At 45.6% G+C, this 26,157-nt stretch overlaps 1 protein-coding gene across 3 annotated transcripts in view; it reads right to left on the reverse strand.

Moving 5' to 3' along the window:
• Positions 1-3,100: 3,100 nt before the first annotated feature.
• The window catches only part of TMCO4 (transmembrane and coiled-coil domains 4), an 83,937-nt gene continuing 60,880 nt past the window's right edge, over positions 3,101-26,157 (reverse strand). For 2 of the 3 annotated variants that reach the window (XM_030537725.1, XM_030537724.1), the window contains one exon: positions 3,101-4,892. In XM_030537725.1, the coding sequence (XP_030393585.1) occupies positions 4,527-4,892 (366 nt within the window). In that variant the 3' untranslated portion in view covers positions 3,101-4,526. Of the gene's footprint in view, positions 4,893-20,017; positions 20,205-26,157 lie in introns of those variants that run through there. The other variant, XM_030537726.1, reaches the window with a different exon arrangement.

The raw sequence follows: 26,157 nt of genomic DNA on the forward strand, positions 1-26,157 counted from the left end.
TCTATGCTCGCTGCAGGGCAAGACGGACTCAGTTGTGCTCGTTCATCTGGATGACCAAGTCATCTTGCTGCCTGCCAAATTCTACTACTACTTCTAATTCTCAGCCTCTCTTCTCTGCCCTAGCGCCTGATGCCTTTGTTGCACATTCACGATCTTGAGCTCGATTACAAGCAGCTCCAAGCCTCGTGCTCACCCAAAGCCAGTCCGTAGCATGGGTTGGAACATGTGCAGTTGAATGGGCGACGGTGGCTAATGAGTGATTACAACCAAGCTCTTAGTCCTACAAACCGGGGCTGTTGCCCAAGAAGCAGTGGAAGTAAGTGTGTTCCGGCATCTCCCCCTCGCAGGGCTGGTGTGATGCTTTTAGTCTGAAGGGCCACTCTCTGCTAGGTGCATGACTATCATCCAGTGTTCGCTGCTCCTAAGCAGGCGCTGAAAAGTCCCACGTTGCCCCCTCATCTCTCTCTCTCTCTCTCTCTCTCTCAGCACTGAGGGTGTGAGGAATCCCTCAAGTCTTTTCATGCCACTGTTTCCTTGAGAAATCATCAGCGGAGTGTGTGTCTGAGCCGAACATCAGGATGCTGAGAGACTCATTATATGGTGTGTTTCGGCCACAAAAAGGAAAAGAGTCACTGGTAACTAGCTTCAGAAATAATGATTTTTTTTTTTTTGCTCTTACAATCCCACTGCAGAGGCTGATGGGACGTGAACCACAGCAGGTGACACGGGCCACTGTGCTTTTAGAAGCTCTGTTACTGAAGCTAGAACTCCCACCACTGGCCAGAGAGCAGCAGGGTTACCGGTTACCGAGTGCTCGGAAAGTCTCATGGTGCTGCTGTGATCAGAAATCCCAGCTGCCCTCTCAGCTGTGAAGAACTCATGGTCTTGTACTCAAGGGCTTGATTTGTTCAGTCTAAGGCAGGGACCCCCCCCTTTCAAGTAGAATCACTATGCTTATGCCCTGCCCACTGACCACTTTAATTAGAATAGCTTTTAAAAGATGGTGCAACAACCTCATCTCTTTAGTACAAGCTTAAACAGCCTGTTCTCCTTGTGTGGGGAAACCCCTAGCTGCTTCTCTTGAGTCTCCTCTTTGAAACCCCCCAGTATGGGCTTCATGTCAGGGAGGGTGGGTGAAGAAAGCATGTGGAGGTAGAGTGCCACTCTGCTCCAGCAATGCCCAGCTGCCAGCATGCCCATGGGCTGGGGGAAGGAGGGGGGGCCCGCAGGCATAGTAAGAGATGCCATGAGCACCCATAACTGCCAGTGAAGGCAGTAGGCATTGCACTGCTGAAAACCAGATCAGTAACTGCTCTCTGCCACTTGTAAGGTGGGGGATAAGAATGATCCCCTCACTTTTGTAAAGTGTTTTGAGAGACTCAGATGAAATGTGGCTAAGTGACGGCGCCATGGCGTTGTCGTCATTCTGGATGCTGTTGGAGGGAAGGGATTCATTATAATGGACATTTGTGTTTTGAAAAAATCAGGGGGAAACTCTTAAGGGGGAAAAAGTCAAATCTGCTCTGCATTTTGGCGCTGCTGCTGCTCATTGTGCCTTGTGACGTTAAGCCTGAGTCACGGTGCAGCACGAAATATGCTAGGGGGTAACGGTAGAGGTGGTGTCCTGGCTGAACTCTGAGTTGGGCAATTGCAACTTTCCTACCTACAACTGCCCCCGCACTCTGGATACAAGGTTTAGTTTTATTCTCATGCCCTGTGACATGGCTGCAGTGCTTCAATGGTGGGAGAAGTGATTGGTGCACAAGGTTTGTAAAAAACGTTGGAATAAAAGATATGCTATGGTATTAGTATTGACGTGATGCCTGTCCATAGAGGGAAGTCTGTGTATGTGTCAACAACAGCAGCACCAGCCTATGCCACCACTTTCCACCCCGCAAACAGGCTTAGTGTCCTACTAAGCCTGCATTTGGAGCAAGATTTTACCAACTTGTATTATTTTAAACATAAAACTTGATGCTGTAATTAGCATGGGGTGTAAGTCTTTGACAGCCCACTGGACTGAATCCTGCTGCACCAGCCAGCAGCGGAGGGGTAAGTATATCCCAGCCTGCAAAGGCATGGTTGAGCTGCAGCAGCATGCATCTTTTGCAAGCCCCAAGGAGGAATTGCAGCTGAGAGCCAGAATAATCAGACAAGGGATCACGCTGGAGCATGGCCCTTTTGGAGCTCCTGCACAGGGACAGCAACTTAGCTGGAATCCTTGCTCTGACCTCTAACCTGCAGCCAAGATGAAGTACTGCCCCTGTGGCCAAAGAGGGCATGAAGGCCGAGAACCTAAGAGTTAGGACATGCTGAGCTCCTTGGTGACCTCAAAGCTGAGATCACAATGAATGTCCAACACGACCTCAAGACAATCTTTCCAAAGCCAGTGCCTGGGCTCTCTAAGGAGCAGGCTGTCCTCTGTAAGCAGGGAGGTGACCTGCTTTCTCTAGGGAACACAGACCTCTCCATCCCAGATGGCTTTCGATGCCTGGGCCTGGTGCAGCCCGTGGTGCATGGTTCCCCCTCACCTATGATTTTGGGGAGTGGAGTGAAAGTCCACAAATGGTCTCCTTGAGCAGGTCACAGACACAGCCACTCCTGTACATTTTGGAAACTGCAAATACACATTCCCTTGTTTATGTGGAAAGGAGCTGCATGAGGGCCATGCAATGAAAGTGGAGTATGGTTACTGCCCTTCAGAGCCTAGGCAGAAACTGCACAGTTCAAGCTGGTGATGCCAACTCAATGGTAAAATCACGAGAAACAGACTTTGTTCTTCTCTAGCACCTTTCATCCAAGGAGCGCAAAACATTTGGCAAACTGTCCCAGTCCCCACCGGGGATATGCTCATATGGGGAAACTGAGGCAGGGACTTTGCAAAATGTCTTGTGCAACGTCTCAACCAGCCATTAGCAGAGTCATGATGAATGAACCTGGGTTTGCTCCCTCTATTGCCTCCATATGAAAGGCTGGTTAAAAAGATCTGCGATGGACAGACACAGGTGAATCAAGCCCAACTGTACATGTAAAACTCCAAACATACCTGGCCACATTAAAAAACCAAACAAATAAAAACTCCAACAATGCAAAACAAATTAAACCTTTTAATTTCCTAGTGAGAATACCAAACGGGGTTCCTGGTCTCCAAGATACTCTCAATGCCCATCAAGTCACCTGGTTCCCTAAGACTCACAAGTTACAGCAGCATTTTCTTGTAAAGGTGACAGTTGTTCCCCAGCGAATAAAGGCCAGTGCCTCAGCTGGTGTATATCCATCACTGAACTGAGGGGCACTATGCTGATTTACAGCAGCTAAGCATTTGCCCCGGGTCCTTTCCTCTGCACGCAGGAGAACCCAGCGGCAGTAGCTCGGAAGGTTTTGATCCAGTAACGCTCCTACGCTGTATGCCAGTTTCCATGTGGTCCTGAAAGCAGCAGCTGAAGTGTTCTCTTTGGGGTTCTGTTCCACGTGCAGGGCTCCAGTGTAGGGCGACAGCACCTTGTTAAAGCATCTCTACGCAGCATCAGTGACATGGCCAGTACATCGGTATATCAGTCTCTGTGCCAGTTTGTGCACAAAAGCACTAAGAGGAGAGGAGGAGTGGGGGGCTCATCACTGACACAACAGCCAGCCATGAGCCGCTCCTAGGGCAGAAGCTAGAGGGACAAGGGAGAGAGCCTATGTCATTTCAAACTCCCACTCAGTCATGAATTTTTCATGGGTAGGAGGGGAGGAAACAGAACCAACCCGAGAGGCGCAGGAACGGCTGTGAGATTTCAGCCCCGTCTGTCACAGCAATCAATATTCCCCTCTGGAAAGCAGATTGCTGCTCCCCTGTTAGATCAAAGCAGCCTGGCAGACCATGTGCCTGCAATGGCAGCAGTTGGGCCTTTCCACACCAGCTCTAAGACTAGCTGCTGGCATGTCCCATTATGTAGCATGAAGTGATGGGAAAACAGGAGGGAGCCGTGACCATGGCATCCCATCCCCGTCCGCTGGGCAGCTTGCAGGGTTGTAGTCATGTGAGAGAGGTTTTAATCCTAGCCGAACATCCTCCCACCATAACACACTCAAAAGGATCCCTGATTTGTTTCCTGTCAAGACAGACATCTCTGGGTTATTCGATGGGTCTAGTACCTCTCTAATGCAACAGCACAGCAGCTACGAACGTTATTACTTTTGCTAACAACCGGTTTGTCACATCCATTTTCTGGAGGGTCCTATAGATCCACAAGTCCTGAGATTCCCCTGGGATGAATGTTCTGTAGTCACTGCCCCTAGAACTGGCCAATGGCACCAGTGCTGTTTTGAGGGGAGGGGTTTGGTAGATGCCCTTCTGCACTGGAGTGCTGGACAGATTGCGTGCTGTGGCTATGATGCAGCGACCAAGGGAAGAGCCACTAATTCATTCTGAGGCAGGGATTCAGTCCAGACCTTGGTGTACTGCCGGCTTTTTGAGGTCATTTATGTCTGAACAGCCAGCGCAGGGAAGGAAGGTTCCTCCCAGGACATGAGCAGCAGAATCAGGGCAAAGAGTTGGCCAGTAAAGGTTTTTCCAGTCTGGCTGGGTTCTGGTCTCTGCTGGCATCCAAAGAGCCTGGAAGTTCAGAAACCTCAGGGTGTGCAAGATCCGAGTTCCTGTCACCAGGCTGCAGTCCTTCGCTGGGTACAGGCTGCCAGGACCAGTGATCATGGCTGATGGATTTATCATCTCCCAAGGTGCTTTCCTCTGCCTGACTCTCACTGCTGGCTGTCGTCTGACTTTTCTCACCCTGGTTGGAGAAAAGGCTGGGATTCCCCTTCTCCTCCAGACGACACTCCTTGGTTTTAATGCCCACAGCCTTCAGGATAGTGTCCATTTGCTTCATGTAGTCCAGGTGGCCATTCACCTGCAAAAAACAACATAGTTCTGAGAGTATGAAAAGTCCCATTAACGCCCAACTAAGCCAGATCAGTAGAGCTCTGCACATGGGGGCCAGCAGCTGCAGGGATATTCAGCCTCGGCTTTGAAAGACAGGGAGAAATATGTCTGAAAAATTCAGTTCCCCAAGACTAACCACTACCCCAGCCACATGCAGATTCCCATTGGCTGCTCCATTCCTGCACCACTTCACACTCTTCATCACCTTTGCTCCATGAGCATTACTTATGCTGCGTGTTTAAAGGCTTGGACACCTCTAGCTTTCAAGAAAAAGTCTTGTATGTTGTCAGGCTAAGAGAGGACGTATTCTGTAGTGGTTAGAGTTCGAGGCTGGGAGTCAGGAGGTCTGGGTTCTGTTTCTGGCTCTGCCACTGATTTGCTGTGGGCAAGTCCTCACTTCTCTGTGCCTTTGTTTCTCCACCCGTAAAATGCAGACAATTGTGTCTACATCAGAGGTGTGCAGTGAGAATTAAGATGTATTAAGAGTTTTAAGGTTGTTGAATGGAACCTGCTAGAAGACATTACTGAAATACTGTTCTAGCCTTAAGAACATACTGAGATAAGACTGCGTTTGGAGCATATATCAGGCAGGGCTCTCTCTTACATTGTGATCACACGTAATTACAAGACAACTACCTTCTGAGAGGCATATTGGACTCCTCCGTAAATCAGTGCAAGCAAGAGAGAGAAACAGTCAGATTTCCCTCTGTTTAATTATAATAATTATGTTTAAGTATAATCAGTTAAAAAGGAACAAGTGAACATTAAGGATCCTAACCCGCCAGTTTGATGGCAGCCAGCTGCCTTTTCACTCCAAAGTGCAGCGTCTGCTGAGTGAGGCTTTTGAAGTAGTGCAGCTAAGATCCTCAATAGAAAATACTTATCTTTAAATATCCTTTTCTATGTTACTCAGCCAAATGAGTGGAATCATCTGCCAGCAGAAGAGAAACAGACTAGAATTACCAGTGGGTTTCTCCACTGAGATGAAAATGCCATTAGCCTGAGTCATGACTGCTTTCATGGCCCCCAGTTCAGCTGGCAGTAGAGATTTTAGCAGAGACTAAAGGTGTATGATTTTTAATCCTAGGGGTCCTTAGTGTCTGCAGCCAATCCTCTCTCCAACAGCTGGCTCATAATGCATCATGATAGAAGTTCCTTCCTTATCCCAGCTGGTAATCAGCAACACCCTGAAGCATGAACAGCCTTGTTATTTGAATAAATATGTCTAATACTTATCATTTTTCAAAGATATTTACCCCACTAGAATAATGTCCGACCAGCTAAGTCTATGCAGGGCTGCAGGGGATACAGCCAGTGGGGAATTCCCTTAGGATAGGGAGATCCCCATCTGCATTCTTAGGACACTTTTAAGTGCTGCAAAGGGGATCTAGTCAGAATCAAAGATCTGGCCCAATTACTGGCAAAGTGAATAGAGTCTCCAGTTACTAAACCAGTCCAGAATTATTTCATGTGAAGTCAAAACTCAACCCTAACCATTTGTATAAAGCAGCCTTTGAGTGGTAACATTTGGATGCACTTAGAACTTGGAGCGAATTGAAGGATTTAATCAGCATATTAATAATTCACTATGCAACTTTAATCAGCCCAGATGGCCCAACAGGCTTGTTATATTTTGAACAGATTAGTACTTTAATTAAAATAACCACCAAAGGCCTAATGGCTTGACTGTTCAGATGTGCACATTGTTCTCAGAAAAAGTAGGAATCCTTTATTCATCAGTATGGGGGTTTAGAAGGCAGTGAAATAAAGGACATTAGTTGAGAGGAGGATTAAGTGGAGAGGAACAGGTACTGGATTAACTGGAAAATAAAATGTTTAAAAAGTCTCCTGTTTGGCTCCATTTCCAACCCAAGATGTGCTCCCTTTAAAGACAGCTGTTACATTTCCTCTAGTTGGGCAAGACAGCTCAGTGAGACAACGACTTCAGCGGGCTGAAGGAGAAGAGGTAGTCTCAAGGGACACTGCAGATGACTGCCCAGGAGTCTGCAAAGCCAGATAAATGCAAGTGCTGTACAGAGCTTAATGGTAGACAGGACTTTTTCCCAAAAGTGCACTACGTACTGCAGAGCTGAGCAAAGAACTGCCAGCAAAAACTGTCAGCCAAATGGAAGGAGCCAGGGTTTCAGGGAAATTCCTCTGCCATCACGACTGGAAAGTGCAGCTGTTCTAGGTCCTTGACAGCCTGCTGCTGAAATGCAAGCCATCATTCGGAAATCTTGGCGGCTGCACCTCAGCTGCTGCACAAAGAGAGCCTTAAAACCAGGGAAGGAGGGAGAATCGAAAGGGAGCGTTTCAAAAAGCGTTATAAGGCTTTAATGGAAGAATAGAGAGTGCAAAATGAAAACACTCGTTTGATTATTCTTCGTGGCCAGCTGCAGTAAGAACTATAAAAAGAAATGCAATTAAACAAGTGCTTTTCTAGCCAAAGTTATTACTTTATAGCTTGTGGGTGGAAAATAAAAACCATGGGCCAGATTCACTGGTACCCACTGGTGGCCTTACCCTGCTGAAGTGGGTTTTACAGTTGCTTGCATCACCAGAGTGGCACAACGCTCCTGGACTGTACCACTAATTCTGCCTGAGTAGCACAGAACAAGGGTGCAGAAAGCTGTGAGTGTAGCTACCGACTTCTCCTCTGAACTACAGTATAATTTAAAGGAGTCCCCATCACAGACATTTTGGAAATGTTTTAAAATTCAGATCCATCCAAGAGTGCCAGAAATGTCCTTGTACATTCTCAGCTGTGCCTAATAAATTCAGGCGGAATGATTTCTGCTCAGTGTAATAAGTGCCTGGGGTTATGGTGTCATAAAAATGCAGTTCAATTTGCAGGAGCTTTTAAAATAAAACAAAATGTTGTCCCATGCCTGAAACCAAACCACTAAAGGTCTCTGCCTGGAGACAAGTGATGGGCATTCTGCCCTGGATGCTGTTGACTGGATTAATGACAGCAATTCCAGGGGGAGAGGAGACGGGGATACACAGCTGTGTCTGAAAAGTGATGACAATGGAATCGATTTGCAGTTATCACACAGCCTTCTGTTAGTCATAAGCTGTTGCTGGTCCTACGGCTCTGCTCAACTGACTGGGCTGTTTGAGAAGCTCTGAGAAGGAACAGATAAAGCAGCAGTATATGTATAAGAGAGGATCCTTCCCTTTGAGAACAGGGAAGGGATTATTATAATTTTAAGCATTTTTGGCTATATGACTGCAAAACGTGACTTTCAACTGCGTACAACCTGGAGGCGACACTTGAGAGGGTGTATGGCATGGTGGACAGGGAGTGACCTATGAAGCAGGCGGCTCAGCTCTAATTTTGGCTTTGTCATTGACTCACTATGGGTATGAACCAGATTCCAATACCCTTAGTCAGGCTGTGTCTCATAGATTAGCTATAGCAGCTAGAGACCCCCACCTGAGACGCTGGTGGGCTAGTCACTGTACATTGTAACACAGAGCAAGAGAAAGTCAGTATCTGGAAGAATTTGCAGTCCAAACAGACAAGACAGACAGACGATGAGAGAGGAACCAGAGATGGGAAGAGACTCACTCAGCAGACCAGTGTCAGAGCCAAGAACAGAACTGTTGTATTAATTCAGATGGAAGAGATGGGCCCAGAGACTCAAAAGTGTTAACATAACCCAATCACCGTCAACATTAAACACTGTTAAACAAAGATTGGGGCTGGGTACCTAGAAATCTCAGCATGCTTAGTACCATGGCAATATGCCATTCAACATCCTGTTAACCTTTCTGTAATGATAGAGAAAAAGAAGGAAAAACAGTGAAATCCTTTAAAATGTAAAGTATCAAGTATGGCTTTCATTTTAACAACATTTTTTGTTTCCTTTCCCTTCAGCTGGAAAGAGTTTTTAAAGGCCCCCCCCCTTCATCTGACCATCTTTTAGATGGTAATAACTGTCCTTTTGGGGAAATGAGAAACGTTAGTTGTGATGGGCTGGAGATGTTGAAGTCCCACCTTGTTTCCTAAAAGACAAAACCAAACACACAAGAAGGGAAAGAAAAGAACAGAAAAGATTGAACGTGCCACTTCTGCCTCTGGTGTTGACTCTCATTTGCAACCTCACTGCTGGAGAAACACAAGCATGACACTTGGTCTTCTTAGCCGCTCCAAGACTTGGCTAATGCATACCAGCATTTGGGGTTTAGCTATAACTGGTGGAGATGCTGAGGTCATCTGGGCTCCTTTTCTTGGGGCCAGTCTAGTCAGAACAGCTCTTGGGATTAGGATGACAAAAGGTCCCGTGGTGTCAAAGTAGATCCCGAGGACATGGTGGGAGTGGGAGCCATGATGGTGAAGCTTGCTTCTCCCTGTTCTCCCATCTCCCAACGAGCAGTTGTTGTCGTCAGACAGCATCTTCTGCTCATTTTCCCCTGAAAGCCTTTTCTTTTTGAAACCCCAAAGGGAGTGAAGGGTGGAATAGCCCATCCCCTCATTACTTTATTCACCAATTAGGTCTAAAAGGTTAGTAGTGATTGGATGTCTAACGCAGCGAACGCCAGTGAAAATGAGATAAGATCTGAAGCTAAAATAGAGAGTAAAAAAATTAAAAATGATTTAGACAAGTTAGATGTCTTCAGGTTAGCAGGGCCTGATGAAATATGTGGTCTGAGGACCAGACAGATGTAACCTAGAAAGTGCAGCTCTGGATTTTAGAGGTTTATTCTGACCCCATTACACCTACTTTACATTGGTGCCATTCCAGTGACTTCAGCAGAGTTACTTCTGAGTCACACTGGTATAAAATCAGAATGAGATCCAAGATTTTTATTCATTTTCTCACTGTTAATGCCACGAACAGCATGGCTAGAGCTGGTCGAAAATTTTGACAAAACTGTTCTCGTCAGAAAGTGGGGTTTTGTAAAGAACGATTCCCCTCCCCTCAAAATTTCCATTTAGCAGTATTAAATGTTGAAAGTGTTACTTTCACTTTCAAAGTGTTAATTTCTCCCTGAGTGTGTTACTTCCAGAGAGTGTGCTAGGTTGGGATAGAAAGTAACACTGTTGCTTTTTAAGTGTTTGCAGTTATATAGGAAACACTGTTCATTTTAAGTGTCAAATGCTTTCCCCCGACTTTCTTACTGTCTCCCAAATGGAAAAAGTTGGGAAACATTAGGAATGTGGGGAAAAAACAAAAAAACTTTCCCATATATACAAAACTTCCCAATGGAAAAATTTCCTCCAGATTTTTGCTGTGTGCATTTATGCCAGGAAAATCCCATTTTTTCGGGCCAGCTCTAAGTGTGAAATTGTGCCACTGTAGCTTCTTTAACCCACTCCCAGCAGACATATTCATCTATCATATCTATTACCCAGAGGCCGGCTCCCTCCATGGCTTGATAAAAATATTGATGGGCAAATCTCAAATGCACGGGAGCTTGGATGGCCTCCAGTGAGTATTACAAGCAGAAAGAATCATCTGAAGAAATGGAATTCTCAGTCAATCGAGCAACCTGCATTCCTACGTTGGGCTGGACCTGGTCTTGATCCTGGGTCATCCCTTGGGAAGAACCATCACCCAACCAATTTGAGAGAGAAACTGATTCAACATGCTTAGACCATGATGGAACACCAACTGAATTCAATGGCAATCTTTCCAATGACTTCAGCAGGCTGTGGATCTAGCCCTTAGATACCATGGTGAGAGACAGAAAGGTAGACGGATTAGTGCTTCTCACAGAAATGGCAATAAGGAGGGATATGAAGTGACTTTTCAACTGTCAAGAGTCAGCAGAAGGACCCAACGGAAAAGTTACCAGGTCTTGTGTCTTTAGACCAGAGGAACAGGCCACTAAATTGAAATTGTCAGGCCATACTCTGAAGACACTCAGGCCAGAGAAGAAGGAGCAAACTGCCTGGTCACCTTCTGGCTAAAGAGGAGGAGGAGGCCCCACCAAGAAGGCCAACTACTAGATAAGAAATGGGGAGAGGAAGAACAGAAGGAGAGGATGGGGGCCATCTGAGGCTTCTCCCAGCTGATGGTTAGGTGGAGGAGGGGGTGGGGGGGAGTTGGGTTTTTCCTGCTCCAAGTAACACCAGGTTAAAGAGAATGTGGTAAAGTGGGTCTCTGCTCACTCAGAGCTTCTTAAAACGGAGCCCAAAGCTTTCCATGCCCCCGGTAAGGCTTAGACTGACTGATCCAGACTAGCAGACTTCGATGGGAGATGCACCCCGGACATCCCCAGGTGCAGATCAAGCCCCAACAGGCTATTGAAGAGAGTGCATGAGGTGCAGCCGTTTGCTCTGCTGATCAGTGTACTCTGAAAACACTCAGACTAAAAAGATTCCTTGGCCTCACTGCTAATTGCATGGAGAGAGAAAGGGGAGAGCAGCTGAGCCAGGCAACGTTCCCCCAGCTCCAGCTGATGAGGCATCCGGAGTATTCAGCGAGGATTACAAAGGAGCAATAAGCATATGGCCCTGGCAATGAACTCATGGGCACACTCTGCTGTTTACAAGAGCCCAAGACATCTGGATGGCTGAGAATTTCATTTCTTTGATTTTCTTGACACTTGTAATATCCAGGGAGCAGCTTTATCATGCGGTAAAACCCCCACAAACTAAAATGACAGTCCAAGGCTGCCTTGCTTTCGTAGGGTCAGTACGGTGCTATCTTGCAGGAACCACAATAACAGGGTTTGCTTTTTTCTTAAACAAACCATCTACAGTATTTTTAAAATGTATTTCTGTGTGAGATGGTTAGGGGTAATAAAGGGAATGGCTGCTTCTGGAGCACAGAAAAGAATCATATCTTACCTTTCTAAAGCACCGTTCTTCCAAAAGGACCGTCATATGCTCTACTTGCGTAGACAATGCTAATGAAATGCACGCACCGCTGGGGCAGAGCGCCTAGCTGGGGGAGCAGTAAGCACCTTCATTTATTGTGAATTCATGGATTTATTTTCAATTATTTTCCTTTTCAGACTGTGTCACTGAATCTATTATTCATGACAAGAGTCAAATTAACAACTCTGGAGTCTGAAGTAAGTATCAGTTGAGCTGCCAGAGGTTTGCTGCTGAGGGAAGGAAATGCAAAGCCCCCCATCATATTCTCCTCCTAAAATCCCCAAAGGGTTGTCGTCACCTCAGTACCGGTGCAGCTCTGCTCTTCCAGCAGAAGGCAGCGAGGGCTGAGTGTAGGACACTTCAGCAATGACAGCCTTTCCAGTACCAAAACGCAGAGCATTAATCTCTGCACAGTGGGAAGATTACTCTGGTCACAAAGCGACATTTGTCTGTAACCCTGATCCTGCAGGGTGTTGAGTATTTCCCACAAGATGGGAACAGAGGACATACAGCCTGCCCCAGAAAAGGCTCAGTACCCTGTACTCTGACCCTCACATTGACAGACCTAGAAGTGAAACAGCAAGGGCAATGTAGCCTAGGAGTGAGAGGTACAGAGATGCGCAGGGTCCCATCATGGAAAAGAGGAGTTCCAACAGGTCAGGATCGAGGTGCACTGGCAGAGTTGTATAGAACATATTATGGAGTTTCTGGCAGTGACTCCTTAGTTAAAGCTGAGTTCAGTTAAAGCAGAGTTAAAATCCTTTTGTTAGGCATGAAAGCAAATGTTGATCGCAACCTAGATTACATCACTTACTGTTAGGACACAAAGTGATTTCTGGAAATGTTGAAAGTGAATCTCTTCAGTAGTTCAGCAGCTGGAGTGAATTTTAGATGGCCATTTAAAAAAATGTAGATCTAGTATCTAAATTTTTTCAGAGCCCTCTCACTTAAAAATGACTAGTTTTAACAGTTCAGACATACAGGAGAAGAGAATTTTTTCAAAAGCTCATGTACAGGGAAATTATAGGGTTAAAGTTGACGTTATTAACATTATCTCTTGCTATTGTTTCTCTCTCTGACACAAAAGCTGATAGAGTGAAAATCAGTGGGTCAAATTAATCTGTAGTGTGACTCATCTGAAGTCAACGGAGCTACAAAGATAGAACCGCTGGGCAGAAGTTATTTTCTTTTCTGAATTATGCTCTCCCAAGGATGCATTTCTTATGAATTAAATAAACCACTCAATCCACATTTTTTTCTCATTTTAAAGCAGGTTGAATTGTAGATAAAAGTGGCCCTTTAATTACCGTGACATTTCTGGAGTAGGTGGAGATGGAGGGGCCCATAATCATTATGAGCAGTCATCGTTCTGACCCAAGCCTTACTGAGAAAGTCATTCTTACGTAAGAGATGCTAACTGATGGATATTGTCCGCAGATGCAGCTCAGGTCAATTTCACATGGATGAAATCTGAAGCACTTCTCCATAGAAACAGATAGCAAGGGCAACGAGCAACCCTGCCCCCATGCCTCAGAGGTTTGTACATCTCATCTCAGTGTCCTCTGTGGCTGGTAATTAGGGGTTGATTTGCAGGAGGGTTGAGGCCAGCCCATGCTTTTTGGCAAGTGTATGCATACGTTTAGATAGTCCTCTTGTTGTATTAGCCCTTTGCCATGACACCTGCTGTGAGAAAACTCTACATGACAGAAAAATGTTTCCCTAGCTCTCATTTCATAGCCAAGACTGTTCTCTCCAATTAGTGTCTGGACTTTTATGCTTGAGAAATTAATGGTGGATGTGATTATTCAGATTTGCACCTGGAGTTCATTCTGTGGCACACAGTGCCCCCACAGAAGACAGACTGGACATTTAAAAATGTGGCTGCTGTTGCCGCAAAACAATATTCACATAGCGAAATTATTTGTCCCAACTTCCTGCTAATTCTTTCATGCAAGTTGTGGGCCTCAGTTTCTTGCACTCACACCAGTTGTCTATGGTTGTAACTCAACTGACTTAACATTTAAATTAGTGTAAGTGAGAGGCTGATCCAGCTTTAATTCCAGCCACTCACCGGACATGGAACGGCGAAAACCACAGGGAGAACTCGCTTTAAACTGCTTGACGGCTGCAGTGGGAATGGTGAGGGAAGGACTTGGGTAACATTTGTGGCTGAATGTTTGTGCTCGAGAAAAAGAGTGATTTACATGCTGCCCTTCATTCTGGGATCTTCCCAGACCCTAACTGGAGAGAACAGTCTTGGCTCTGAAATGAGAGATAGCGAAGCATTTTTCTGTCATGTAGAGTTTTCTCACAGCAGGCATCATGGCAAAGGGCTAATACAACAGGAGCCTATCTAAACGTATGCATACACTTATCTACTTACAGTGGCTGCTGTAAATGGGTGCAACTCCCCTGAAATCAAGAGCATCATACCTGCTTACATCACATCTGAGGATGGCTCAGCAATAGGTTCTCTGAATGCATGATTCAATTGTGCTCATTTTCAGACCTAAAAATTAACAGCATGAAACACCTTAGTTTGCTTTGATTCATTTTTTTCAACACCAGACCAAATTCTCTCATTCCAGGAGGAGTCAAATCTTAAAAGCAAGTTGAGTGCTAATCAAATGCTACAATGATTCACTCAGATGACTTGCCACTGGCTGTTCGGAAATGTCACATCACTTTGACAGCATGGGACTGCCAAATGCCAGACATAGATCTGAATGTGTTAATTATCAGTTTCTAACCAGAGCATCTGAGACATCCCAAAAGGGACCTTCTTACCTGGTTAGAATCTGGAACTTCCATTCCTTGGGAAATTCTGACATTTTGGGGGGTGGAGGGGAGGGCAGAGGTGGGGGAAACGACATTTGACTTCTGAATTGAAACAAGAAGCCAGACATTTCTCATAAATTAATATTAAAAAAAATGTAACTGACAGCATTGTCTTGCTACACGTCACTTCAACTTTTACATTAAATGAAAATATCAAATATAACATTGTATACATAGTATTAAATATAAATATATCAACACTCATATTTTAATAGACTGTAAAAGTTGAAACTAAATGAATCAAAATGATGTTGAAATGAAACGTTTCAACTTTTCCCATCCAAAGTGTCAAAATCAACATTCTGATTTCAACAAAACTGCATTTTTGGATGGCAAATTGTTCTGCTGAAAAATGTTGAGCTCTGCTTCTAATTGGGGTGGCTCCAGACCCCAGCATGCCAAGCGCGTGCTTGGGGTGGCATGCCGCAGGGGGCGCTCTGCCGGTTGCGCGGCAGGCGGCTCCGGTGAACCTCCCGCAGGCATGCCTGCGGAGGGTCCACTGGTCCCGCGGCTCCGGTGGAGCTGCCACAGGAGTCCCTGCGGAGGGTCGGCTGGTCCTGTGTGGCTTCAGTGAAGCTGCGGGACCAGTGGACCCTCCGCAGGCATGCCTGTGGGAGGTCCACCAGAGCCGCGGGACTGGCGACCGGCAGAGTGCCTCCCGCAGCATGCCACCCTGCTTGGGGCGGCGAAATGTCTAGAGCCGCCCCTGCTTCTAATCTTACGTATATTGTATCTAAATTGGCAATATAATGGACAGGAGAAAAGAGACAGAATATGACAAAGAAAAAATTAGAGGGATTAAGGGTGGGATGAAGGAAGATAGAGAAGAGAAGATACACTGATAAACCACCAGAGGTGACTGGGCCACAGCTCATACATAGGAATGGCAGAACTGGATTTTTTTAATACAATTTTGACAGATAACATCAATGTTTATTTTTAAGCATATTTTTAAATTTTTACCGATTTAAATTTTCACAGCTGTGGAAAATTATGGAGGGCTGCCAGTCAGTGGGCTGTTGTAGCTGTGTCATTTCCAGGATATTAGGGACACCAGGTGAGTGAGGTAATAATTTTATTGGATCAACTTCTATTGGTGAGAGAGACCAGCTTTCAAGCGAGATAGAGTTCTTCAGGTCTAAGAAGAGCTTTGTATAGCTTGAAAGCTTGTCCATTAAAGTTGGTCCATTAAAAGATATTATCTCAGTTGGGGGGAGCGGAGGGAGGTGTGTCAGACAATAATTACTGAATAACAGCAAATGCTGATATTCAAAAAGTTAAAGCTTTATCACCCTTAAAATACATTCTTAAATCAAACTCTCAGATGTTCTCAGGCAGCATTTTTCTTACTTTGCCTACCTGCACATTTGGATTACTACTGATGAGATTTTTTTGTTTGTGTAGTGAAACCGACTTTTATCCACCTTTACTGTTAAAAATCTATACCTTTCAAGTCTAACTCATACATTCTGAAAGCTATGGGGAGGGACAAAGAAAAAAGGAAGGAACTCCATGCATAAAAATTAATCAGAGGGCTCCAGGAAGTCTGTTGAGAGGGAAGATGTTTTCCCTGATGCCCTTCCTGCTGTCAGTTAGTGCACTCCATGTACCAGGCAATCAGGCTGAAGCGAAGAGCTGCTTGTACAGATTTTTCAAGTATATGCAGAGCTTGTCAAGGGTTTTTCCCCACTTTGAACTTTAGCGTCCAAAAAGTGGGGACCTGCATGGTCACTTTTAAGCTTAATTACTAGCTTAAATTTGGTACTCTGCCACCAGCCAAAAATATAGTGTTTGGCACACTTCCTGTTCCCCCAAAACCTTCCCTGGGGAACCCAAGACCCAAACCCCTTGGGTCTTAAAACAAGGAGAAATAAACCATCCCCCTTCTTTTCCCCCCAGACTTTCCCCTCCCTGGGTTGCCTTGGGAAGCTACACAGATCCAAACTCCTTGGATCTTAAAACAAAGAGGAATTAACCATTCCCTTCCTTTTCCCCCCACCAATTCCTGGTGAGTTTAGACTCAATCTCTTGGATTCCAAAACAAGGAAAAATCAATCAGGTTCTTAAAAAGAAAGCTTTTAATTAAAGAAAGAAAAGGTAAAAATTATCTCTGTAAAATCAGGATGGAAAATGCTTACAGGGTACTCAGATTCATATAGCCTAGAGGGACTCCCCTCCTCCCCAGCCTGAGATTCAAAGTTCCAGGAAACAGAGGTAAAAATCCTTCCAGCAAAAGACACATTTACAAGTTAAGAAAACAAACATAAGACTAATCCGCCTTGCCTGGCTATACTTACAATTTTGAAACATGAAAGACTGATTCAGAAAGATTGGGGATACCTGGGGTGTACGTCTGGTCCCTCTTACCCCCAAGAGCGAACAATGAACAAAACAAACAGCACAACAAAGACTTCCCTCCACCAAGATTTGAAAGTATCTTGTCCCCCCATTGGTCCTCTGGTCAGGTGTCAGCCAGGTTTACTGAGCTTCTTAACCCTTTACAGGTAAAAGAGACATTAACCCTTAATCATCTGTTTATGACAGAGCTGTTGCTGGCTTTTTGGGCTGAGACTCTTAGCTGGTACCAGGAGCTGAATCATGCTTTTTTCTTTAGCCCTTAAGTTGGTATCACAGCTACACCCAGGTCATATTAGGTGCCATTTGTTTCTAGGATTGCTATAACCAAATACTTGTCTCTGAATGCCAATCCAAATCTGTGATCTTTAAATTAGATGGTGCAAAAAGTGTTTAAAAAACTCAGCGAAGAACTATACATGATGCTGGAGCATGCCCTATGGGGTTGCTGATGGAAGAACCCTGAGTGTGAGATGGGAGGGTCGGACTGGAGTATCTGGCCAGTTTTTTGGGAAATAATTTAGGAGAGCAGAGCTTACTGGCATCAAAGACTAGTGTGAGCCACAAGTGACCACAAGCGTCAGGTCTTTGCTAAATCTGTTGGGTTGATTTGGGTCTGTGACAAAGCTTCTGAATGGATCCCCTCTGTTCAAAAGAGACAGTAAGAGAGAGATTTTAAAAGAATTAAAACTCTACTGAGCCAGATTTTCAAACTGCTCAGTACCCACCAGTTCCCTCTGAGATAGCGATAGAGACTCTTAGGCCATCTTTGCCACAGAGCTGAGCACACAATCTTTGGTAAATCTTGCTCTTATTTAGGTGGCAGGATGGGAGCTGAGCTCTTCTGAAAACCTAGCCCTGACTGCGTGTGCTGAGCACCTGAAAATTTGTCCCAGAGTTCTTTTGAAAGGCTGTCCCATGTGATTGTAAGGCAGAATCTCTCTACAGCACACTTTCTGGGAGCCTTCTGTAACCCTTGAGCATCACTGCGTACTCCTGAGTGCATCCCGAGACATCAAATCAAAAGTTCTGCACCAAAAAATTAAAAATTATGCACACAATATTTTAAAATTCTGCACAAATCTGCAAATTATATTTGACAAATAAATGTGGAGGCTCCAGCATGGCATTGGGGAGCACAGGTCACTGGCTTCACGGAGGTGGGAGATCACTGCACAGCTTCCCTCCCTCCCCCGGGACATGGACTCAGCAGTGAGGCTGCACCCACCCTGACACAGCGCAAGGACTGGGCCTGCCCCAGAAACACCCTAGGATCCCTCCCTCCATGCCAGGTGCACCAGGTGTGGGCAGGCAGGCTCAGCAAGGCAGGATCCAAATGTGGAAGGGCTCAGTGTGGGGCGATTCAGATGTGAGTTGAGAGGGTTCTATGTGGGGCAATCTGGGTGTGGCTCAGTGGGGGATCCAGGTGCAGGGGGGATCTGGATGCACAGGGGCTTGTTGGAGGGTTCTAGGTGCAACAGTAATGGGACTCTGAAGGGGGGCCCAGATGCTGGAGTGGGATGGGGATCCAGGTGCAGGTGGCTCTTTGGGGTGGTCCAGGTGCAGGGAGAATGGGGCTCATCGGGGGGGGGGGGAATCAGGCTTGGTGGGAAGGTCTGGGTATGAGGAGGTCTGGATCACGGGGGTTGGGCAGATGGGGGAGCAGCTCCCTGTACAGTGATCCCTCCCCCAGCAGCTGAGGAGCAATGGGTGCACGAAGTAAGTGTGTGTGTGTGTGTGTGTGTGTGTGTGCGCGCGCATGAGTGTGTGTGCGTGTGTGAGAGAGAGAAAGAGAGTTTGCGGAGCTTCTTACAGCTGGGGGAGAAATCTGGGGATGGGTCTGACATGGTCCTGGATGCTGTGCAGGGGAAGAGGAAGTCCTGTCCTCCCCAGCCCAATCGGGACTAGCAGTTGAGCCTGATGCAGGGTAGGAGCCACCAGCCGGGTCTTCTGCAGTCTTGCCCCACAATGATTTACCTCTCTGCTGGCTGCCATGGGCACCTGAAACATACTGCTGGGGAGGGTCGCATGATCTCTCTTGTGGCTTCCCTTTGCTTCCCCATCAGAAAGTCATTTTTCTGCAGGGAAGCAAAGAAAGCTGTGGGGGAGATAAATTCTGCGGATGCAGAGTGGCGCAGAATTCCCCCAGGAATAACTCCAACACATTCAACAACAGATCAGTGGCAACAATACTCTTCAGCAACTCTACCACCTGAAATGAGCTACCTCAGAGAAAGCCTCCTTCTTGGTCATCATGGAGGATTACACCCCTCATCCCATTCTTGATCAAGGAACACACATGCTCCTTCTCTCATTCTGTTCCTGATTCAGGAATGTACCTGTTTTGGCATCTGAATATCATTGGCTTAGGGCTCTCCAAGTCAGATCTTCAGCGGTATAAATCAGAATTGTCCCATTGACTTCCACTGAAGCCATGCTAATTTACAACAGCTGAGGATCTAGCCCCATGGTGGAGAGAGTACGTGAGCTTTCTCAGATTGTGATGCCAACCCATCCTTCCCCCACAATCTCCTAGAAATTTCTGTCTCTAGCACAGGCACCAGCTAATGATCTGCTGACTCTGAGATCCTGCTAACTTTCCATATATCAAATCATGACTCAAATTCAAAGATGCCAGGAAAGACGAGGAAATTGGTAACTTCAGAAGGGCCTATTTGAAGCAGCCTCCTTCAATCCCTCCATCTGCAGCTGAACCATAATAACCAGCTTCATAGCCATTGCCTCTCCACCAGCATCTGAAATTCCGCTCAAGAGGAGATTCATCAGTTCTACTGTCACATCTGCTTGTACTGAACACCTTTGCAAGGGCTCTGGATTGCATTTCCCTTGACTCTCTATGTGTCAAGGAAAAGATGATTGCAGATAGTGATAAGAGGAAAGCAGATGGTGGTTGCCAGTCTGCCAGTAGCTTTTAGAAAAAGTTAAGAGTTTTAGACCCCAGCAGGGTCATGCACAACCGCACCCCACCTTCAGAACTATCAGACATTCAGTATCCAAACTGCCCCGTTTCCACTCCCCTCTTTACAGCAAGGAGCACTTCCAGGAAGAAGCTGTGTTATTTCAGCAGAATGTTCATGACACCAGATTTATAGTGCACTTGCTGCTTCTATGACCCTTTCCATTTCCAGGGGTTTCTAATTCAGCTGCTTTAAACCTGCACCAGGCTAAAACTTGGAAAGCGTTGGTCAGCCCGGATTCCACATAGCTTTTCTATGAAGGAGCTCAAACAGTCAAGATCTGTAAAAGTCAAAGAATGAATAGCTTGCAGGGTTTAAAAAAAATCACCATGCATTAAAAACAGCTTCATTTCACTTCTGAAATTTTGCTATTTCGTCCTTTGTATGAACTGCTGCTTTTTGCCACGGCTGGTAACCATGCTGCTGTAATGATCAGATAATGAGCTTGCCTTTCTCTAGTGCCTGTCATCCAAATGAATCCCTTCACGTGTTACAAATTTTGTACTGTGCGTACATTTTGCCCACCACTGATATGCAGCCGCCTCTGGGTGAAAGGCAGCATAGCTAAATCTGCACATACCACTTGTGATTACAACTCCATGGAATCACAGAGTTTAAGGCTGGAAGTGATCACTAGATCATCTACTCGGACCTCCTGGATATCACAGGCCACCAACTCTGCCCAGCACTCGCATACTAAACCCAAGAACTGAAATTAGACCAAAGTATTAGAGCCCACTGGAGACTAGTCTATTATGTGCCATAGGAGAGAACAAGAAGGATTAACACGCACTAGGCCAGAGGTCCTCACAATGGCAGGGACAGAATTAAGTGAGATGTAGCCAGATAATCCTGTCAAGTAACCTGTATCCACACGCTGTGGGTGAAGATGAAACCTGCCTGAGTGTCACTGCCAATCTGACCTGGGGGAAAATTCCTTCTCTATTCCACATGTGGCAATCACTTAGACTCTGACCACGAGAGCAAGATCAGCCAGCCAAGCACCTGAGAGAGAGAATGCTTGGTGCCACCTCAGAGCCCCTGGCCACTCCACCCAATGTCCCATCACTAGCCACGGCCACCCCTGACTCTTCAGAGGAAGATGTAAAAGAAACAAATCAGAATACCTGGTGGGTGGTGGTAGTGGGGTAGTGAATCCCTTCCTGATCCTAGATGGTGGCTGGCTGAAACCCTGAAGCCTGAGCTTTCAGGAACATAAGACATAAAGCGGAACTGAACCCCAAGATGCCTGAATCCTGCCCTTTACCTCATAAGCAACCCTGTCATACAATCCCACTCACAAATTTGTCCAGCTCTCTCTTGAAACTAATTATGTTCTTTACCCCCACAACTCCCACGAGGAGGCTGTTCCAAAATCTCACCCCTCCAATGGCTCGAAATATCTTCTAATTTCCAGCCTGAATTTGTCGATGGCCATTTTATCCTTACCAGGCTTGATTCTGCTTGGCTTGTAAACTCTGATGAGATTATCATTTGAGGTAGCAGGAATTCAGAGGTTAACAGGAAGTGCTAACTTTTCCACGTACTTTATCTACGTTATGTGCGTCAATAACACGTTACGGTACAACTGTAAAATCTCAAACACGTCTGGAAACTATGTAATGGGTGATATACCTTGTAAACACAGCATGTCAGGGAAGTCAATTTTCTACTTTATTAACATTTTTTATTGGCATTAAAATCTGAATTTTCTTTTCATACGTTGGCGTAAGAAGATAGAAAGAAAATGAAACCCAAACGGGAATACTTTGTTGAAATACCATTAACGTAAACACAAGACAAAAATATCCAGGCAATGTACAACGTGCTCTGTCCTTAAAAGCACCCTGCTGTGACGCTTATGGAGCCTGATCCTGCTATCCTTATTCAGGGAAGGCTCTCACTGATTTTGCTGGGAGTTTTGCCTGAACGGACTCATAGACTTTCCGGCCAGAAGGGGCCATCATGATCACAGACTTCATGATCTGGACAATTATTTGTAACATTAATAACTGTGTGATGATTTGTTATTCCTATACACTGTAAGCCCAGTCAGGGATGGAGTCTGAGCCTTCGGGATCTACTAGGAGGGTCTGTCTCAAATGCAATGTTCTCCAACATTTAAAACATCTCCAATGGGTGACCGAGATGATGAAAACTGTCGTGCTGCGGGGAAGAGAACACATGCTCCTGTATCACATTGATACCGTTTCTGGTTACTTAGCTGAGAATCTCAGCTGGAAGATTGCATACTTTGGATTGTTTTGGTTATTTAAACTACGACACTCCCCCCCACCACACTTTTCTCTTTCAAAATCATTTCCGCAGTGTTTTGTGGCTGCTGCTAAGCTGACAGCCCTAGAGCCTGATAACCTCATTATGCACAGACTGCGGGAAACAGCAGCGTAAGCTTCCCTTAAATTCCAAACCACGCCCTGCCCCTAACCAATGTGCCTCATTCATGACCTCCGTGGATCACCTCTAAAGGGGAAAAGGGGTAATTAAGTCCATATTCCCATTAAACCTTTGGCATATCCACTGAGGATGCCAGCAAATTTGATGGAATTCTTTGCTACACAAAATCTTATTCTTGAGGAGCAGAACAAACCGATTCACTCACATAGTTCACTGAACAGCTGTAGTTAAGGCTAGTGTGTTACAGAGCCCAAACTGTGCACTGACATGTATATTAGTTATTCTAATTTCTTAACAAATCTATGGAATTGAACGAGGATGCTTAAGCCACTGGATTCTCCTTTGACATGTGGCTGTGGATCTCTCTCTAGTCTAACAAGTTCTGAGGAAAAACCACTCCCCTTTCCAGATGGCGTTGGACAGATTCAGAAGACGCTTGGAAGTACGTCTCGCTTTAGAAAAACAGAGAAAATGCCAGTGCCTGCAAACAGGCCAGCAATTAGCTACTAAAGCCCCTGTAACTAGGATAACTCAGGCTTAGTTCATTACAGTATTGGCAGCAAGATGCTGATAATTAACATGCCACAGCACTTTTTACAAGAGCAAGGGCGTTAATACCAGCCTCCTACCAAATGCCAAGTCCGGTAGTTATTTTATGCCTCCCTACATTCTCCTGGCATTTTCCAATGGATGCAGCATGAGCTTTCACTTTCTGTCCTACACTGCTGTGAAATGCTTGTTAAACAGCTTCCACCTCTCACCTCAGAGGTGGCTGCATGCTAGTGGCAGCTGAAGTACTTGAGGATCCTGTAGGTTCAGAGCTCCTAGTTATTAGCATGGCTGCTGTGGTACTAAGGGGCTGCTAAGGAAATGGGGCTGTACAGTATTTCTCTGTTCTGCAGCTTGACAAAGGGATGAGAGAATAAGTGGTGTGACGACTGTTGGTAAAGAAGCTTTTTCATTTTCAAGAGCTTAATCAAGTGGAAAATTAAAGCTAGAGTGAGTTGTTCAACAGATAAAAAAGGCTCAGATAGGCCAATTCCCTGCAGGCTTGAATCGAAGCTGTGACGCTAACAGCCTTTGTTCACAAGTTAGTTGAGAGGCTGGCTCGCTTTGCTCCTTCAGGCCTGGCTATCTGATGGCTTCAGCGGCTGGTCTCTGCCCTGGTAACCCTGGGGCCTGCCCTGAAGCAGTCAGTTCCAAGTGGTGGGACGAATAGGAAAGAGTGATGAGAGAGGGTGGTTTTCTATACAAAACAGTCTGAAGAGGCCACATCTGCAGGTGGTATGTGAGAGCCTGTGTCTCTGCTTGTCTGCCCGTAGAACCTCCAGATTTTGACCATTTAGCAGGCACAGCTCACAACGAGGAATTTAAGGGTGGAAAACTGGTAGCTGTGTGGGAGTAAAGGGCCACGTGGGGAAGGAGAGGGCAAAAGAGGCAGCTTGCCCTGAGCCCCTGTTTGAGAGGGCCTTGAAACAGAGTGACATTGTGACCCGACATGCAGGGCTGCATCACCACTCAGGTTGAGCTCAGATGACCCGCTGTGGGCCAAACCTGAGCAACCCCATGTGCAGCACCAAGAGCGGGGAGCCAGGCACAGGCCCACGGGACAGAGCCGCTACTGCCGGGTGAGTGCGGGCAGGCTCGCCCTCCAACCTCTCTACCAAGGGCCTCCCTTCCTTTTTGGAAGGGGGGCTGCTCAGTTTCAGATTTTGCACCAGGTGCCCAAAAAACTCTGTGCGGCCCTGAGAGTGAGTGATGGAGGTGGGGGGGAGAATAGGGCTGTTTAGACCTATTTCTGTGAAATGTGACCACAGGCCTATTCTCTTTTGAGAACCTGTGAGAGCTGGCACTCCCTTGAAACAGAACTGAAGCTGGACTGGAGGCTGACATTACAGGGATTTAATGAAATCTACCTGGTGACGTTTTTCCCCCCGGTTCCTCACCCTCCCACAACATCACCAACAAAAGTGGTGGTTTTAGCTGCTTTTCCTTCCTGTAATGTGATAGAATCGCTACAAGTTTCTATCCAGGGAAATGTTAGGTTCAGACTAAATCAAGTTCCCATTCTTGCTTTTCTTCTTTGGATTGTATTCATTCCTGTCATACCTGCCTAATACTGCTCATCTGAAACAAGTCATTCCACCTGGGAGCAATGAGACCCAGGCAACCTACTTCCATGCTCAGTCCCCACGGTCCTTAATAAACCTGAATTTCAGCATCAGAATTCATTCTTTGCTGCAAGTTTTGGGCCCACGATGAGAACACAGATTAATGCACCTTTGAGGAAAAGCCTGAATCACGCAAGTGACAAATCAATAGATTGTTCGAATCCTGTCTTTTTTGTCTGCTGCATCCAAAGAGCCCGTGCAGGTTGTAAACCATGCTGCCCTGGAATCACTCGAGACACCAGTAACAAGGCATCACTTCTAAGAAAGGGTTTAGAGGGCAAGAGGAGGAATTCCATTTTAATCATCACTGTCACAGATCTGGCTTTTCGCTGCTCAGTTTCAGCAGCTGAGAAAAAAGCAAGACTAAAAGGTTTGTAACTAAGGGGAAAAGCCACAGCTATGGTGAAGTCTGGTGCAGCATATTCCAAACAGAGCTCTTTTATTCAGCCTTTTCTTGTGTCTCCAATTTTACAGGAACATCGGAGTGCAAAATAGGTCACAAAATCTCATCACTAAATGTTATTGCAAAGAAGAGTAAATCAGTGCTTTTAAAATGGTCTTAAATGACGGAGTAATAACAATTAGCTGGTCCGACATGTTGTCAGTCTTCAAAGCACATTAAACATTGATGAATCTTTATGACCTTCCTTTGATAGCAGTAATATTATACCCATTTTACAGATGGAGAAACTGAGGCACACAAAGGAGAAGTGACTTGCTCAAGGCTGCAGTGGGAATTAGTTCCAGTACTGGGATTAGAACTTGGGAGTACCTGGCTCCCAGTGTGGTGCTCAGACAATACTTCTTTCTATTTTGTTATTACAATGATAATTAAGGCTACGATTCTGTCACGGAGTCATGGATTCCATGATTTTAAAAGATATCTGTGAGTACAACTTTCAGCCCTGGGTGGCGGGACTCGGAGATGGAGTGCCACCTCTATTCCCTGACTCATCTCAGTGGGTCACCCAGCCTGTGGGTCAGTGTCAACGCCTCCACAATACACAATACTTTATTGTTAAATTGTTATACATTTTTCATTGCCGAAACCATACTCTGATTTTGTACATTTTTACCATAAATGTTCTGTGAATTCTGCCTAATTTTACTATGACAAAATTGTATCCATCATGATATTTAACGAACAGCAGCATACTACTGACCTGCTACTGACCTGCTATATAACCACAGGCAAGTCCCAGTGCTGCTCTGTGCCTCAGTTTCCACTCATACCCTTAGTCTTGTCTATTAACTCTTTAAAACTCTTCAGAGTAGCAGCCATCTCTTTTCCTGTGTATGTACAGTGTTTAGCACAATGGGGTCCTGATCTTAACTGGCCATTTAGAGAAATTAACAATAATCATCATCGACATCATCTGGGAAGGTGACATCTGAATGATAAAGAGTAGAACTAGGAGAATTCAGCTGCCATTTGAATGCATGGGAAAGAAGGGAATTTCAAGGTCCAGGCAAGTCCTAATCATAGATCTACTTTCATGCCTTTAAGGTCATCTCAGATTCTGGTTACATTAAAATTGCCAAAAGAAACCTAAGCAAATGCCTGTAACTTCCAAGCCCACATGAAAAGCATTTTGCCTACATTCCAACTCTTAACATTTCTTCGATATTCAGATGCTAATGTGAAAC

Source organism: Gopherus evgoodei, chromosome 18, assembly GCF_007399415.2.
Source record: "Gopherus evgoodei ecotype Sinaloan lineage chromosome 18, rGopEvg1_v1.p, whole genome shotgun sequence".
NCBI classification, from domain to species: domain Eukaryota; kingdom Metazoa; phylum Chordata; order Testudines; family Testudinidae; genus Gopherus; species Gopherus evgoodei.